At 33.6% G+C, this 18,577-nt stretch overlaps 1 protein-coding gene across 4 annotated transcripts in view; it reads left to right on the top strand.

Moving 5' to 3' along the window:
* SLIT2 (slit guidance ligand 2) overlaps positions 1 to 18,577 on the top strand; it is a 368,029-nt gene that overhangs the window by 215,927 nt on the left and 133,525 nt on the right. For all 4 annotated transcript variants that reach the window (XM_023206993.2, XM_023206991.2, XM_023206992.2 and 1 more), the window contains exons 5-6: positions 1,824 to 1,895; positions 14,321 to 14,392. In XM_023206993.2, the coding sequence (XP_023062761.1) occupies positions 1,824 to 1,895; positions 14,321 to 14,392 (144 nt within the window). The remainder of the gene's footprint in view (positions 1 to 1,823; positions 1,896 to 14,320; positions 14,393 to 18,577) is intronic.

Raw genomic sequence — 18,577 nt, 5'->3', positions numbered from 1 at the left:
CATTTTTATTCGTCTACACACTCTTAAAGGCATTTTTTTTTTTTGTCTTCGAAGTGGAAAATTATAAGCGATTAAAAAACATGGAATTGGCGAAGATATAACAGTAGAAACACTAATAAATAGTTTTCAGGAGGCATTGTAAACAGATTCAAATTTTCTTGAATGCAATGTTTTCCTCCTCATTTCTTATTACGTATTTTTATGTCTCCTATATCTCTCTGCTTTCTCTTTGTTCTGTTGATTTCTCTGAACACTGTTTCTGTCATCAAGGCTGTTAAATATATATTGTTAAATATTCTTAACTTGATGTAATTAAGCAAAGGAAGAAAGTCCGTCTAAATCAATGGCAAATTGGAGAAATAAGCAGTTTTTAAGGAAATGAAGGATTATTACTCTTAGGGATATACTGAAACTATTGAAAACGTAACAGGCTACATCACTAAGGAAGAGGATGGCTGCCTTAACTCCTACATAAGCACATTTTGTAAATTTATTGTTTGAAATAATTTGTTGTGCTAGAGACCTTTCCTCTTTAGATAGACTAGTGTATATTTTACGAATTGCTTAGCAAACTTTTTTTTATTTGATCACTGAGGATATTGAGATATAAATGCAAATCTTCATTGCTTAAAAGTTGGTGCTAATAAGGTCAAGACCACACACTAAATCTCTGTATCTGCCAGTTCTCTCTCTCTCTATTGTGCGACCACAAGTGTATGAACAAGAAACTCAGATCATAAGCAGCAGTGGGGGAGAGGATGTGGATGAATCTGTCCAATATGCCTCCTCATATTGGAAAATGGCTCTGTTTTCATCTGATATGCACCTGTGGTTAGTAGCTTTGTATTTCTTTGTGAGCGTCAGTTATCCTAGAATTTTAAAGATAATTTTAATGCCATCATTGTTGCTGTAATAACTCATTTTGTTTGATATTTCAACTCTACTATGTGTTAATGTTACTCAAAACTAGATGCGAATTTTCTTCTTTCATTGACATTTCTTGAATGCATATTTATATTCTGCTCGTTAAGGCTAATAATACTATGTGAGCTTATAGAATTGGCGTTGGAATTCTCTGAAGGAAAAATAATGATCTCTTTCATGAGATGAGTGATTTTTACAAACTGCTCTTTCCAGCTCAGAGTGCTTTGTTCAGTGATTAAAACGTATTTCTCAATTAAATTAAAATGCAAATATAGACAGTCTGTGTTTATGATTATCATAGAATTATTTAAAGAAGGTTTTATATCAACCTGCTATTAATATTTTATGCATAAACTGTAGGTTTTATTGTTGGGCCAGTTCTGCCATGTTCCATTTTCAAGATTGCTAGAAGTACTATGAAAACTTAATCATACTGTCCAGGTTTTATCAGTTTTACCCACTCCACTCTGGGAAATTAAGGAGGCTGCTTTCTTATATACTTTATAAGTTACGCCAGGGGTGTTGGAGAAATATAAACTACTAAAACCTCAGAATCCCTTGAAACTGAATTATGAACAATTTACTATTCTTTAAAGAAATGTTTTTGTTACACAGATACGGAGTGACTCTTAAATTTATGAGTACCGTATTTTATAGTTTCTTATAAAATTAAAGATCTAGAAGCATACTTCAAGAAGCCATTATTCCAACTTTTTAATTTATATTAGAAATGTACAATATTTATATTAGAAACTGCATATAATGCTATAGATTTAATTATGATCCTTTTAGGGTTTTCTTTTTCTTTCTGGTATCCTATAACTTCTCAAACATTTGGATTAAAATAATATTTAAATAATATTCTCTAACGTGATCCTTTTTGTTGTTGTTGTTTTTAGTGATCTCAGTGAAAACCAAATTCAGGCAATCCCAAGAAAAGCTTTCCGTGGGGCAGTTGACATTAAAAATTTGTAAGTATATATTTTTAAATTTATAGTCTTTTAAGTTACTATCTATTTTCAAAGTCAAGTTTATATTAAATAAAGTGTCAGAAAGGAGACCTTGTAACAGTAAGTTGTCAGTTGTTTTCACAAGCTGTTTGACAAGATGCTCATCTAGAAGATTACTGGAAACAAGTCATCATTAAATTCATTCATTAATCCTTGTGATTAACCTTTTGAAAGCTGTGAAGTTATTTGATTCACAGATATTTATGATTATTTTCCCACTTTTTCTGTCAGCTTACTTTAGTAACTATGTTTTTAGTTGCTGTTGGTGTTTATTAGAAATAAAACTGTTAGTTTTATTGTTGGGCCAGTTCTGCCATGTTCTATTTTCAAGATTACTAGAAGTACTATGAGAATATAGACTATTCTTTTCTGGAAATAGTGATAATATTTTCTTCTTAGAGACACCTGTAGCCTAGAGCTACAACTTTTTCCAGAGTTTTAAGATCACCCTTTTCATTAAATACCAAAAGCATGAGAAAGACAAAATTATGTATTTCCCTTTGTGTGAATGTTTTTCTTAAATTTTCCTTCATATCCTCATGAAAGCATATATTTATAGCATCCTTTAAAAAACTGAAAGTGAATTTCTGTATTTTCCTTTGATAAATCTTTAGTCTGGTGTTTCAATTACAAGCATTTTTTAAAGTGCCTATATTTCTAAAGGTACATATCAGATTTAAGATCTCATTGACAATCATAATATCAATATATCTCTCTCTAAATTTTAAACTGCTATATTAGCTTCTAAAAACAATGGTTTTCGATAGACTATGAATCCTAGGACATAAATGTTTTTCTTAGCTTTTACGTTAGTTTGGAATATAAAGGAGAAAAGCCCCTGTGTGCTGAGATTAACTGTCAGGAATTTAATATTTCTTAGCTAGTAATAAACAGGGCAGGCACTTTTTCAAGAATTAACTTATATTCAGAATTCTCCATGGTTGGATCCGATGCCTTTTTTTTTTCAGTAGCAAAAGTAAGACAGATGTTTTCCCTTGTCAAAGAAGACAACTGTTTATAAAGCCACAGATTTTGGCCTCTATGTCTTCTCCTTAATGTAAATGATTTTTTTAAAACTTGTACTTTCTAAATGTACAGGTAAAGACAGAAAACTACAAGCTTCTAAGGTATAAATGTATAAAGCCATTAAATTGCTGTAGGTTTTTAGGGGTGCTCAATTTAATACGATTTTATTTGCTTTCTTTTTACCTTTGCTGGTTAGAGCTTCGGGAAGTCTTCAGGCAGACTCAATGATACATGGTATTCAGATCTACCTGGCCAGAACAGTGTGCAGGAATTCCTATGTACACTTACTTAAGTTGCCTTCACTTAGCTGTACAACTACGGCAATAGCTACAGTTGACCCTCCCTTAGTAATGCTATTCGCAATCTTGCAATAGTATTACCTCTAATTCCTTAAAACAGGTGGCTTTTAATCTTCTTAGTAAAGATATTCAGGGAATCCAAGTAAACAAGTGACTCTTCTCCCACATTTAAGGATACGCATGGAAGTAGGGACCAGTCATGATGGGATTCTTCTTTATATATTTTGTATTTATCCTTAAAACATGTGATTTTAAAAGTTTAGAGATAACAGAGGCTAGTCAGCGTTCTATCTAATGGGATTTAGCAAAGTTTTCAAATCTTTTCTCCAACACAGGCATAATTTTTTCTCAAAATGTAAAGATTTTTTATTATCATTTATGCAGTTAGATGAGTTTTTTAAATTATTAATGCGGTTAGATGAGTTTAAGACTGGAGTCTCAGAACATTTTGTTATTTTTTGGACTTGCAAGTATGAGCAAATTAGTCAACTTCATTAAGCCTTAGTTTTTACTCTTTTTTTTTGAGATGGTGTCTCGCTGTGTCACCCAGGCTGGAGTGCAGTGGTGCAATCTCAGCTCACTGTACCCTCCGCCTCCCGGGTTCAAGCGATTCTCTTGCCTCAGCCTCCTGAGGAGCTGGGATTATAGGCACCCACCACCATGCCTGGCTAATTTTTTGTATTTAGTAGAGATGGGATTTCATCATGTTGGTCAGGCTGTTCTCAAACTCGTGACCTCAGGTGATCCACCCTCCTCGGCCTCCCAAAGTGCTGGGATTACAGGTGTGAGCCACCTTGCCTAGCCAGTTTTTACTTTTATAAAGTAAACAATAGTTATTTGGGTTTGGTATGGTTATTAGGGAAAGAAGATGTATGAAAGACCTTTCAAAACAGTAAAATGCTATGAAAATACAGTATTTCATTTGCAAGTATTTGACAAATCAAATGCTAAAAGTTAACCCTGAAAAATGCATTGTAAGGGGAGACAGGAAAGTATAACATGAAGGGATTAGCAATCTTGACTAGATATGACTATTCTTTTATGGGTCATTTTGACATGAAGTTACAAAATGAAAAAAGAAAATATACTAGAAAGTACTAAATGAATATACACAAGACCTTGATTTTTGAACAAGACATTAAGGGCTGTAGGTGCTAGGAAAGAGAAAAATATCACTTGAAGTTATCAGGGAATGGTTAGATTGGACGAGTAAAACCATAGTGCAGTGCACTCTGTGTGCGTGTGTGTGTGTGCGTGCGTAATGTAAGGGATGGAATGTGCCCAACCCCAGTTTTTGGGTTTTTTTTTTTGTTTTTTTTTTTTTTTTGAGACAGAGTCTTACTCTGTCACCCAGGCTGGAGTGCGGTGGCATAATCTTGACTCACTGCAACCTCTCCCTCCCAGGTTCAAGCGATTCTCCCACCTCAACCTTCTGAGTAGCTAGGATTACAGGTGCCTGCAACCACACCTGGATAATTTTTGTATTTTTAGTAGAGATGGGGTTTCATCATGTTGGCCAGGATTGTGTTGAACTCCTGACCTCAAATGATCCACCCGTGTTGGCTTCACAAAGTGCCGGGATTATGCACCTGGTCATCCCTGTTTTTTAAAGGCAAAGCAGTATGTATACTGAATAGCAGCAGTGGTAAGAATTATAGGGATCTGAATATGGGGGGAGCTGAGTATTGTGGCATCTACGTTATTTCAACTTTGGAAGCTTATGTTTCTGCAGAAGAAAGGGGGCTTCAGAAACTATGTGGATAATGAATGATGTTGATCAAAAGAACAATTTATTCGCACTGTTCTCATTGCCTTCCATGTAATAGTGTGAAAGACAATGAGGGAAATATTCAAATATCACAATGAATGTATAGGTTTATTTTATGAATTAGGATCACAGCTGCAATATTATAAAAATTTTACATTAAAAGGTATTTTCTAGAATTAAAAAATAGTTCAAAATACATTGTTCAAAAAAAAGTTCCAATCTCATGGGGTTTATATGAAGTTTAGTTTTATCACTAAAACTTAGGAAGGCTATCTGGTAAAATTTGTTAAAATGGAGGGTAAATTTTAATGCCTATTATTATGAAACTGGTGAACATAAGTCATCGTCATGACTCAATAAATTTCCATTAATATCAGCATTATTAATATTATTAGTATTTGGTGTAAGAAGAAGGTACAGTACTTCATCCCATGTATCTTTCTAGTATGTCCATTTACAAGTTGAAAAACCCTGCGTGGTGCCATCGTGGCTACTGTTCAGAGTTATTCAGAGAGTAAAAGAGAAAAAAGAAGTTGCTCAGGCCATATTTTGTAGAGCACTATGTAAAAGCCCAGTCTGATGCACTGTAACAGGTTTATGGGATTTACCACATTCAGGCCTTAGAGCAAATTCCAGCATTCACAAGATTTTCACTAAAAGCATTTGCTTTAATCTTGTGGATTGTCTAAATATGCTCAAGGCGGTATCCCAACAATACGGAATTGATGCTGTGGAGATTTTGCAGATTAGCAGATCTCATTCCCCTTCCTCCATGCAAGCCACACTGAAACTATTCTAAACAGATGGACATTTATCTTGCTCTTAAACATCTCCAGGGAGGACTTCTCCTAGCTTTTTTGCTTCTCTCTATTCATTTCTTAACTGGATTAAATTTTTTTACATTTTAGTTTGCTACCTTATTTTCTCCAGCCACAATTTAAGCTACTTTTTCCCCTGACATTTTAGACAGTGAGGTATACTATGAGAATAACAAGATCATATGAAAATATCAGCTAAATTATAATGTTTATAATTAGGATTTACATTTGTGTTTTTAAAGTCCCAAACCAATTATCAACTAAAGTATTGATAGCATATCATTATCAACTGATGCTTTACCAAAATAAAACCAATATTTATGAAAATTTTCTTTAGAAATATGTATATACATTTAAAAAGCCTTAATACTGATGCAATAAAGCCTTTGCTGCCTTCTAAACAAATCTGGAACAGGATCATGTTACATCGTGCCACTGATTTGTTTTCAAGTATCTATTAGGCATTTCCATTAATTGATAATTTAGAAAAATATTAAAATTAAATCTCACTTTACTGCCAAGAATTATGAGCTTATTCTTGAAGAATTTATAGTACTCAGTAAGTACTAGAATATTTCAAAAGTCTTTTGTTTTTATGATAAAACATTCTTACTTATAGTTATCCTAAGATTAAAGAAAAAAGGTACAAATATATAAACTTTAAAATTACCTAGATCACTAGTTTTTAGTCACATCACAAAAACAAAATCTAATTTAGTTTACCATTAGTTTTTTAGTGAGTTCAGTATGATTACTTAAATTAATTAAATTCAAATAAGATGTATTTTAAATGTACTATGTGAAATAAACCACCCCTGCTTTTTGCTTCTTTAATTTTGCCATACATCCACAAAGTGCATCCTCTATTCCAATGAAACTTTACTATTCTTTCTTCATAAATAAATATATCTCTTTCCAACTTGCTTGCATTATCTCAATTCCATTAACCCCATGTCTGTTATGAGTCTTATAATCCTTTTCCAGGAACAAAGTGTTTCTTGGTAAAAAATATGTTGGGGAAAATATTTGTATTCTTTTTTGTACATGCATTACTTTTTAGACAAGGTTTTGAGTCACAGGATGATTCAGCATGATTCTCTCTCTCTTTAGGTAAGCAAAAATATCATTTGGACAATAAATATATATATTCCTATGACATTTTAGGAAAGAAGTCACCCAATTTGGAATACATTATTTATTAACATAAAACGATTTGGCAAACAGGATAGAGAGAGTTCATCTATGTTTTGTTACAGAGCTATTTACATCAGTTAGAAATTTTGTTTTTCTGTTGGAACTCAGTCATTTTCAAGTTTTGTATCGATGGATCCATTAGAACCCATAGAAGGAAAACTCACGGTTCTATCCCAGATACACAGAGATACTTACATATTTCATCATATTTTAAATTTTTCTCTCACTTTAAATATCTCTTTTCTAGTTTTCACTGTCATCTACATAATTCCTAATGATGAAAGAGCAAGGGTTGCTCACTTGGTATAGAATCAGCATGTAATAAACAGAGAAAAGAGGGTATGTAAATTTTACCAGACAAAGGCAAGACCTCATTAGGTTTGTCATGTAAGTTAAGTCATAATTGCAAAGTGTCTTCTTTAATCTGTTAGTTTTTCTGTTTAATTCGTTGGATTTTATTTCAAATCCGTTGGTATCAGATTGAAACTGTAAATGTCCATGCCCCTAGCTCCTTCCTAGAATATTTTCAGTAAACCTGAAGCTGAAGAGACTGTAAATGGTAGGTTGGTTTCTCATCCATAGGGATTGCTATCCTTACTCTTAAATAGGTCTTCAGTGTGGTATAGAACCTTCTGGACAAAGGGCTTTTTACTTAGATAGATAGTAAATGAAGGTAAGGTCTTTTATTGCCTTTCTGAAATGAAACTTACCTTCCTTTCCTATGTACCTAAATAAAAAGGGGTTGTCTCAGGCATTCATATATAAAAGAAAAATTAGTAGCTCAGCAGAAGGCCCCATCAGTACTATGGGAACTGTCCATGGTCCTGTATTTTGCCTGGTTGCACTCCCTCTGAAAGGACAATGAATTGTGATAATCCCCAACAACTATGATGACGTTTGCTACCAATAACCTCTCCATGTTTGCGTTTTGCTTTGTCTTCAGAGTGCTTTCAGCAGTTTTTCTTCAGTAATGCATTTTGTCATGTAAAAACGTAATCTAACAATATTTCTTCATAAATCCTTTCTAGAACAAAACAAAATAACACAAAAGACAAGACAGTCTGATTCAGTAATTGAGAATCCAATTCACATATTTACAAAATATGAATTGGCATAATCGTGCCGTGGCTGCTATATCATCTCATAAGACAGAATGGACCTTTGATTTTTTGCACCTTTAACACTGAACAGCACACTTTGTGACCCCTGATCTTATGTAATAGCCTGCTAATTGAATTATGACCTCTAGTTTATATTCTCATTAGATAATTTTAATAAGGTTGCCAGATTTTTTTCATAAAGTATTGTTTATTATCCCATTACTACATGGTTTAAAAGTATTCAGTTTATTTAAAAAGTTGTTTTAAAGTGCCTTTGTTATAGACACTATGACAAAACCCTGGGAATAGGGCAGAATGTTGCCAGTTCTATAGTATCTATAGTATCCTAGATACAGGAACTCTAGAACTAGGCAGAATGTTGCCTAGTTCTACAGTATCTATGGGAATTACAGACTCTTTCGTGAAAGAGCAGAGATGATTATTAAATGCTGTAACATCCGGTCTCTTTAGGCATTCTGACTGGTCCTAATATTCTGACTTTGACCCAGGCTCCTAGCCCCTTCTTCCCTTCAATCTGTACAGAAGCTCTTTGCTCAAGCCAGAATGGCCTCTCTATTGCAGATATTTACTGTGAACATCGTAGTGCCTCTACTCACAACTATTCTTTGATAGACCCATTACCTCCATAGGAAATACCCACTTTATTTTCTGTCTAATTAGATTGTATCCATTTTTTAAGGATCTGAGGTTTTTGGGGTTTTTTCCCCCCTTTATTTCATGACTACATCAGCCTAGAATAATCTCTGTCTTTTCTGACATTCTATAGTACTTTTCCTCTGCTGGTCTCTTCCATAGTCATCACTGATTTAGCTGAAACCCCATTTGGAGAACAAAAAGCTCCTGAATCTTTTTTGCTGACCCACTATGTATTGAGAGGGAGTTCTGGCAACACATACATCTACATTCCAATGAAGACTTCACAGACTATTTGCTATCTACCGTGTATAACTTATTGAACTTCGGTGAGCCTCACAGTCTCAAAATCCAGATGATGCTAATTTCTCCTTCCCAAGTTATCATGAGGAATAATGAGATGATGTATCTACAGACCCTGCCATACGCTATGAATTCATTAAATGTTAGCAATTATTATTATCATTTTCAGTTTCTACCACTTTTGATTAGTTTACTTACAATTCCTAGGACTTAATGCCAGTTTAGTTGTCCTTCCCTCAACTGACGTTAAAACAGGATCCCCGCCCCCATCTCTACAACTGCTATCTGTTGCTTCTTCCCCCTAAATTGACAAACTTACATAACTTTATACCATAGGCTATTCCTATAAAAACTGAGATTCTTTATTCCTATGAGAATAGCAAATTGTTGCCTGAAAGATTTAAAAGGATTAAATTCTCACATAATGTAAATTACTTTGGGGTCCTCAGCATGGTCCTTACCTTAATTGCTTTCTTTACCAGTTTTCAAGTTAATACTGATCTTTTATGCAGAGGTAAAGGATATAATTGCTGAAACTTATGTCAAGGATATACATGTATATGGATCGATTTTTCTTTTTCTTATACTCTATATCATAATTTGTATCTGGGGCTACTCTTTAAGAGCCATTATTGGCATAAATATTGGTATATATAGACATTTGTATTGACTTGAAGTTTATACATATATGGGAAGAGGGAGAAGAGACCACGCTCATATACGTGGAGTTTTTTTTCTTTTTCTCCCATGTGGTTCATATGTTTTATTTGATTTCTTGACAATAGTGAAAAATTGTTATTCCTTCATATTGATTTTAGCCATTTTGATGTGTCTTAAGTCAACTATCGTTTTGGAGTTTTCTATCTTACAATAATAATGTGAACATGAAGTAAACTGTTTCTAGCACCTTAAATGAAACAAAACAATACAAAATTGGAGCATAGTTATAATAATTTCGTTGAGACGTTGAGAGATCCTGATTGGCTTAGAAATTATTAAAGATTGCTATGTTCTACATTGTTACAGTTAAGTACATTTTATGTGTCGTCTAATTCTTACCAAAAAACCTATTAGTTATGAGAACTTATAACTTGGATGCTGCAGTAAAACGTGAATTTGCTATGGGTAGGAACACACTGATTAAAATTATTGCAGTTTTATATATGTTATTAATCTAAGTGTTGTATATGTAATTCAAATGCAATATGATATCCATATTTTAAAAGAATAAAACAGGACATTCTTTAAGAAAACCTAAATGATGGACTAGCATCTCTAACTGTTTCAGGATGCCAAGTAAGCAAATGTTTAACCATTTTGTCATTTAATATACCTATTTTTAAAACTTATATTTAGCAAGATTGTATATTGTCCCCCATACCCAGAATAAATCAGAATTTGAAACTAGGAGAAATTATTTTTAGTATTAAAGAAAATCAGATGAGCTTCAGAACTTTTTGTGTGTGAGGCATAGAGTGGTATCTCTTAATGTATGGAGTCCATCGACACACTGCATTGTGTAAGACTAAATTTACCAGTGCTGGTAAAAATCAAAATGGACTATCTAGAGTTATTCTAGGGCGTCAAAGATATACGTCCTACCATCAAAAAAAAAAAAAAAATCAAATAAGGTTAATACTGAGAGATCATGAATATTCTTTTTTTTTTCTTTTTAAGACATGGAGTTTTGCTCTTGTTGCCCAGGTGGGAGTGCAATGTCACAAGGTGCGATTTTGGCTCACTGCAACCTCCACTTCCTGGGTTCAAGCGATTCTCCTGCCTCCTCCTGAGTAGCTGGGATTACAGGTGCCCACTGCCTGGCTAATTTTTGTATTTTTAATAGAGGTGGGGTTCACCATGTTGGCCAGGCTGGTCTCGAAATCCTGACCTCGGGTGATCCACCCGCCTCAGCCTCCTATAGTGCTGGGATTGCAGGCATGAGCCACTGCTCCCGGACATGATCATGAATATTATTCTTCTTAACCCCATCATTTCCATAAGACTAAAACAGTTCTTCAAAACACAAATATACACACTTGGACAGCAAAGGATCACATAGAAAGGCAATTTGGAATTTGAATAGAAGCCAAAGAGAAGATTGGAGTCAGGAAATAAGGGAGAAGAAGACACAAAAGTATGTGCTAAGTTAGGTCAGTCGAAGGTCTGAAAAAAACCACTTATGACACTTCTGCCCTTAACATCCAAATCTCTTTAATGATCTGCAAATTTACACTATGTCTTAGTGAATAGTTGAAGCATAATTTTTTTGGAGAAGTGAAAAAGTCTCCTTGCTATTTTCTTAATTCAGAATAACTTCATGGCACAATTGGAAATCACATCTAAAGAAGGCCAGCCTGTCACTAAAGGTATGGCAGAGAACAGATCCTTTCCTGTTTACAGAAGCCAGAAGTAGGCAGGGCTTGAAAGGTAGTGGAGAAGGGAAGGAGCAGGGCAAAACAAAGAGTGCGGCTAAGTAGTCCAGAAACCCTGAAATAAATTACATTGTTGCGTAGTTTTGACACTGTTTATCTTGAACCACATACAGACAAATGGAGGTCTGTTGGAAGAGATTTTCTCATGAGCAGTCATAGGAGCACAACACTTTGTGTAAACCTTCCTTTGAATATCACGAAATTGACAGATTAATGTAAGAATTATTCACTTGTTTAACTTGGATTGTCCTTTCATATGAGTAACTTCATGAAATACCTTCATGTTCAGGAAATATGTGGACTCAGATACAACAGTATTCAGAGAACTTTTAAAGAAAACATCAGTCCTATGGAAACCAAATATTCTTAGTGTTTTAGCACCAATAAGGGCTTAGATTTCTGTTAAGAATATGAAGCGTGTAACCATGAGCAATGTTAAAGAACAGTGAAATTACCAAAGTTTCCAGGAGCATCTCAACTTCTGCTCCTGTAAGGAAAGCTGTCGGCCTTCCACTCCTTGTAGGACAAGGTTTGCTTGAGTGCTTTCTGGCATGCTAGAGGTTCCCCTTTGTGTATCGTGTGCATGATTTAGAAGAAGCTGTGTCAGCATTGATTTATACATTGACAGCTAAGGATAATAAGATATGGGCAAACATACAGCTCACCCTTTTACAGATTAACCTGGAGACTGCATTAGGCAAATTTGATAGCATTAAAAGATTTTGCCAATTTGTCTGGAAACAATTTCTCTTTTGTAGTGTGTCAGGGGTAACACTTTATGCCATTGTACTAATTTAAATGGCTTTGATAAATTGTTCAAGAGGTTAGAGAATAGTAGTGTAGAGAGATATATATATGTGTGTGTGTGTGTGTGTGTGTGTGTGTATATATATATCACTTTAAAATAAAAAGGCTATTAACTTAATTGTTAAATGAATTTAATCTGTAAAAATCAAAAGTGCTCAAGAATGTAAGTGTTTTCTTGGAACCACAGCAGCCATATTACATCATGAGACTTTAAATGTCTTCTTAGAAAATAAAATACTTCTGTATTACGTCTTAATAAGTAGAAATGATTTAGGCTATTGTAGTAGCATGGATGTTAGCTATGATTTGGGGAAAACTTTCAGTTTTATAAACTAAGGCTTATACAAGCAATAAAATTATATCTTCCTTGGGGTGCACCTTTGTTAATATTGCATGTCCTAAATTGTACCATTTGCATGACATCAAGGTAGCCTTGTGTATGATTGTGTCCCCTAGAGATCTTCTCACAAATGAGATGTATATTTCATGAGACATTGTCTATATACATAATTTCTAAAGTGAGGAACTTGAAGAGGCCCCTCTGAAAGTCACTGGATTAAATCATTGCACCTTTATTCAGTAGTCTTGTGAGAGAAACCACTATTTTATAGAAATGTTCAAACAGTTCTTTACGAACAGACCTCAAATATGAATTAGCCCTTTCAGTGAATGCTGAACTTGAAACAAGGACAGGATACATTTGTATTATGATCATAATCTTACTCCTGTTCATCCACATTCTCTCACCCGGTGCCTGCAGAGCTGAAAACTCACCTCTTCCGTGAAACATTTTGTTTCTATCTCAAGTGAAACATCAAAATACTTTTTTAACTGAAATAATAACATCTGTAACATTCAAGCTACTATATTTAAACAACAACTGCTTGTTTGGGTTGTAGTACAGATACAATATCTTGTAGTACAGATACAATATAGTACTTCACTGTTAATTTCAACCAAGTAGAAGACTCAATATGAACAAGGAAATTTTAATTCCACAACAAGCAGCAGGAAAAGCAGACATAACCAAGTTTGGAGCATTCTTTTTTTGTACTATGAATTTTAACAAGTGCTTAAGATATTGAGGAAGATTCATTTACTTCAATTATGCATTATTTAGAATTTAGCTGATACAGCTTTTAGGCTTTTTACCATAGAAACATGTAGTGTTTTTATGGTGTGCCTGTAGTATATGTTTCTTAGTGGCTTTAACCAAAATTAGCATCATTTTAAAAAGCAAAATTGTTATTTAATACTTTAAAACCTATCTTCTGGAGAGCGATATAATTCTGGAAGTTCCTGAATTCAAAAGTATGCTGTATTTACAATGCAGAGCATTTACATATAATGATAAGGAATGTGAATTACTAGAATAGTGATATTTAACACAAAACAGTTACTAGCTTTCTAAAGTGTATTTCTGGTTGGGAATAAGAGCAAGCTATATGGGACGTCAGTTCCCTTTCTCGATTTGGAGTTCTTGAAGGAAAACTGCTTTTAAAAGAAGGAAACCTAAAAGTAGTGTTGCTCTTTCATGCCAAGGATAGTGAAATTAACATGCAGCTGGGCTTCTCTGATAAATGGATTCTGTTAGGTCACTGAGGGGGTGCATGTGACATTAAGTGATTTACAGTCCTTTACCTTAATGAAATTGTTTCAGCAAGATGACGCTGAAAGCTCTTAATGGATAGCTTTTCTTGATGTAATGAAATTGCATTCCTATGGCATTTAATATAAGGTGCAGTTATTATTTACTGGAGCTTTCCAAGGGCTGCTATTTGCACAGACAGTTCAGAACAAAAAGAGATTTCAGTGGCGGCATAGAGGCTAGAATGGCTTATGACATTCGTAAGCAGATGAGTGTGTTTGTGAGGGCACTTCAGTGAGTGTGTCCAGGGTATCATAGACCCTTCAGGAAACTTCCTATCACCTACCCCAGCTACTGTCCATCCCTTCTACATAGATTCTCCTAATCTATTTAACAGGCAACTGGATTACAACCAGATCAGCTGTATTGAAGATGGGGCATTCAGGGCTCTCCGGGACCTGGAAGTGCTGTAAGTACTGCTATTTCTCTTACTCTTTTAATGGGGGCTTTGTGTCTGGACAGGACAAATGTGGAAGCTTATCTGCTAGCTTAAAACCTTGTTGTCAAAATAGTCTCTCGAGAGATACCTTAAATAATTCATGGTGAATACAGAGAAGAGTCTAAATGCGTGTGTGCAAAACCTTGCGTACCATATCTGTATGTTAGGTAAAATTGTCTAAGGTCACTCAAATGTTCTTCTTATAAATATTGTTATAAGATTCATAGAATTTGTCATTGCTAAATATTGAGATAAAATCAACTTTATAGGAAAAATAACATAAAAACCCCTCTTAGTAGCTGATGTCTTGGAATAATTTGTCGTTGTTAGGCAATGGAAACACAGTTTCTCATTAAAAAAAAATAAAATTTTTAACCAGGTGATTTAACATTATTTTTGTAAGAATACTTTGAAATCTGCTTCCTCAGGTTAATAAGCCACCCATTAGATCCATTTTCAAGCCTTCACTACTGACTTTGTAATGTACAACATGCAGACTTGAATTATAATGGGCAACCTCCGTCTTTCCTCGCTGGGTAGACATGACTGACAAAATTGGTTAGAGGCAACTAAGTAACCTCTATTGATCAATGACTTATTAATTGTAATGAAATTACAAATTTTAATGAAAACTATAGTTACTATAGTTATGCCGCCTATACATTTTTTGAATTTTTTCAGCCAAAATCCCCATTTGTAGCTTTTTAAATACACTTACAATTCCTCCACAAATTAAAATACTTTTCTCTGCCTTATTTCATCCTTGACAAATTTAGTCAGAAATCTAAAATTGAATTAAATGTGAGTGTGTTTTTAGTCAATTTGTTAAAAGTTACCGAGAAATCATAAAATCCTTCCTCTTCCCAACAAAAAATGGATTCATTACTTTATAAATCTGGTTTCAGGAATGGAATACAATTCTGAAAATAAATTAATCTTTCAGCTAGAATGGCTTATTTTATCAGTATTTTTATGTGGTTTTGGTTTTAATTGTAAGAAAATAGAATTTCCAGCTGTGTAGTGTAATGAGTCATTAATTATTTTAAAAGATATATATGTATGAATGAATTGATTGGGATAAAATGTGAAATATAAAAATATAGACTACTCTCTAACTACAGGAGAGGCCACCTTTGTTTCTATTGATAATGGTCTAAGTTTCTATCGGAAAAATATTCAAAGTGCTTATCACATACATTTTAGCTTTAAGACCACTATTTAAATTGTTTACCAGAACCACTTTTAATATACAAAGCTCACTGATGGTATCTCAGAGTCAGAATAATTAGAATGATTTCATAGTAGTGGTCTCATGGCAAAACCATAGTCAGTGTCACTAAAATTCATAGATGAAGAGACTACCACAAGAGTTAATCAGACAGAGCTGATCAAGCGAAAAATGTATTATTAAACCAATGTTCCTAACTAGAAATATGAATGATACCAATCATTTTATGCAAAGTTTGCTGACTATCTTGGATGAATTGAATCCCGTAAACTAACTTGTTATTAAGTTTTCAAAAAACTTAAATTATTTTAAAATATGTGGTTATTCAGTGTATTTATTCAATATATGTATATATACACATAAATGTATTGAATACCTACTGTGTATATTTTATAAGGTGGAATGAACACTGTGCTAGGCACTGAAATCTTTTACCCACAAGTACAATAACTACATTTGCTTATTTTCTATAAACTAATATCGTTGTTGTCAGAGGCAGTACGTTTATGAAAACACAGTCATCTCATACATTTTGATTGTCATGATTAATCAAAATATCTAAAAAGTGACTTTAGCATAAATGAAGACACACACCAAAGGGTGACGTTTTATGGTTCATGAAATTAAAATAGAAATCCAAAATCTTAGAAACTCTTTTGAGGACCTTAATATATACACCTTAAAGAAGTATATATTGGTCAGAGTTTGTTTGTTGAAGAAATAATAAAAATTAGCATATGATAGAAGACAATGTAAATTTAAAAGATTGAAATATTTTATATTAAAATTTTATAAAGTTGAGCAGATATTACTTTAAATGTTTTTTTTTTTTTTCAATCCTCCTACTTTAAACAACCCCTAGAAAAATCAGTTGATAAATGAGCCAAAATTGGACCACTGAAAAGACGGGAATTTATGAAGCCCAAATCAATTGTGAAATACAACAAAAGTTTACCTATTATAAATGTTTGGTCAAGAGCTTAAGAGAGTTTGCATTAAGAAGGGTTCTAGAAAGATGACTTGTCTGTTCTGCTTATTTTAACCATTTGTGACTCTTTAGCATGTACTGGCTTATGTGGAAATAATGAAGGAACATTAACATACACATTGCCTTAAATTTCAGATTCCAAGGGTTTTAGATTTTTTAAAATTTTAATTCCTTGAACCATTTGTGAATGTATGGCTATACTGAAGCTAGATGGGAGAAAATGAGGTAATCGCCCTCAGTCATTGATGAAAGTGTATTAAATTAGGATATATATGAGTGTACAAAGAGTGAATACAGTCCAAGAAGTCAAGTGAAAATCTAAGGTAGATGAAAGCAAGGAAGCAGTTTAACACTTGCACATTCATGGAGAACTGGTTTATTGTCAGATTCTGATTTGTAGGATTTAGAAGTAACTGCTTACTTTCTTAATATTTAGATACCATCTCAAAAATAACATTGGAAACTAAATCTCGATCAGTATTTTCCCTTTCTTTGGACACTGGACTCAGAAATGATATATATCCCTTGAATTGCTGCTTTTACGTGTTTGTTTTTCTTTTTCACAGAATGGACATAATTTAATTTAATTTAATCATAGTGATTCGTATCCACTAAATACCAAACTCTCTGCCAAGCGATATGCATGGTGGTAAGGGAATGACTAAATCAAGATATAAGTGTGAGAGGTGCTCCATGATTATACAGGCTAATATTTATACATCAATATGTCTTTTGTATTAGAATATTTACTCATTACAAAGAAAATCTTGAAGTTGAGGACAGAAATAGACTTACACATGGGAGAAAATATTCACAACTAAATAAGTACATTATATAAGTTTCCATTATTTCAGAATAGAAGTTGACCATAGCGGTAACATATACAAGTAATCATACTTAACACTTATATTTATTATTAATTTTAAAAATAATTTTGTTGGTTCTGCATATTTTTCAGTCATTGGGTATCAGTATTAGTACTTCTTCAGCATCAGTACTGAATAAAATACTAAGATAATGTCTTCCTTTAGTTGCATTATGTGAACTAACGTTCTGAGAAAAGATTTCAAATTGATAACTGAAGTCTTTGGCATTCAATGAAAATTTTCCTTTGCATGGAGATAGAAGAAACTATAGTTCAAAATTAATGCATGTCTTCTCCGTGTGAAGTACTTAAAACAATTTATTCCCAAAATCATATTTCAGAATGCTATATACTATAAAGATTTTAGCCATATTAATTCAGCATAAATTTTGAAGATGGGAAAAGGGATCATCTGAAAGCAAATCCCATTGAGAAGTTTAACCTTTGCATTCAAACATCAGGATATATTTTACTGGCATTTGAAAAAGACATCTCATTTCACCTGCACATAGGAAAATGCTAAAAGCTTTTAGATAAACTGAGCCAACAAATCCAGTGCTCTGTAGGTTCCCCATAAAGTGGTTTAGTTTTTGTGACTTAATTCAAATCACTTAGAATAGTTCTTATATAATTCAATACATTGCAAAACAAGGTAGTAAAGAGGGTCTATGCATGATCTAGGTCTGTAGCTGACATGCCATGTTTTACCAAAAAGTTTTTGTCATTCCCTTGACTTCTGAATGTACCATTGATAACCAGAGCCACCAACTGGGCAAAAGTGGCCTCAAAAATGTATTTTGTGTAGCTCAAACATAAGTGGTCTCCAGACTGTTTGAAATATTTTAATTAGTTGCCACTAAACATTAGAAAGATCTAAAAATTTTTATTTCTAACTTCCCTTGGAAAATCTGATTGTTTGACATCCCTCCCTTGCAGCAGGTCAATAGACCATTGGAGCTGGACATTATCTGCCACAGGAGAGACTATCATTGCTAGCTTACCATGTTCTTCACCGTCCCCAACTGTCTGCTTTCTTCCATCTTTCTTGCCCATCATTGTATATTTTTGCACGTG

The sequence above is a fragment of the Piliocolobus tephrosceles genome, chromosome 3, assembly GCF_002776525.5.
Source record: "Piliocolobus tephrosceles isolate RC106 chromosome 3, ASM277652v3, whole genome shotgun sequence".
NCBI lineage: Eukaryota > Metazoa > Chordata > Mammalia > Primates > Cercopithecidae > Piliocolobus > Piliocolobus tephrosceles.
This window is presented reverse-complemented; position numbering and strand designations above follow the sequence as displayed.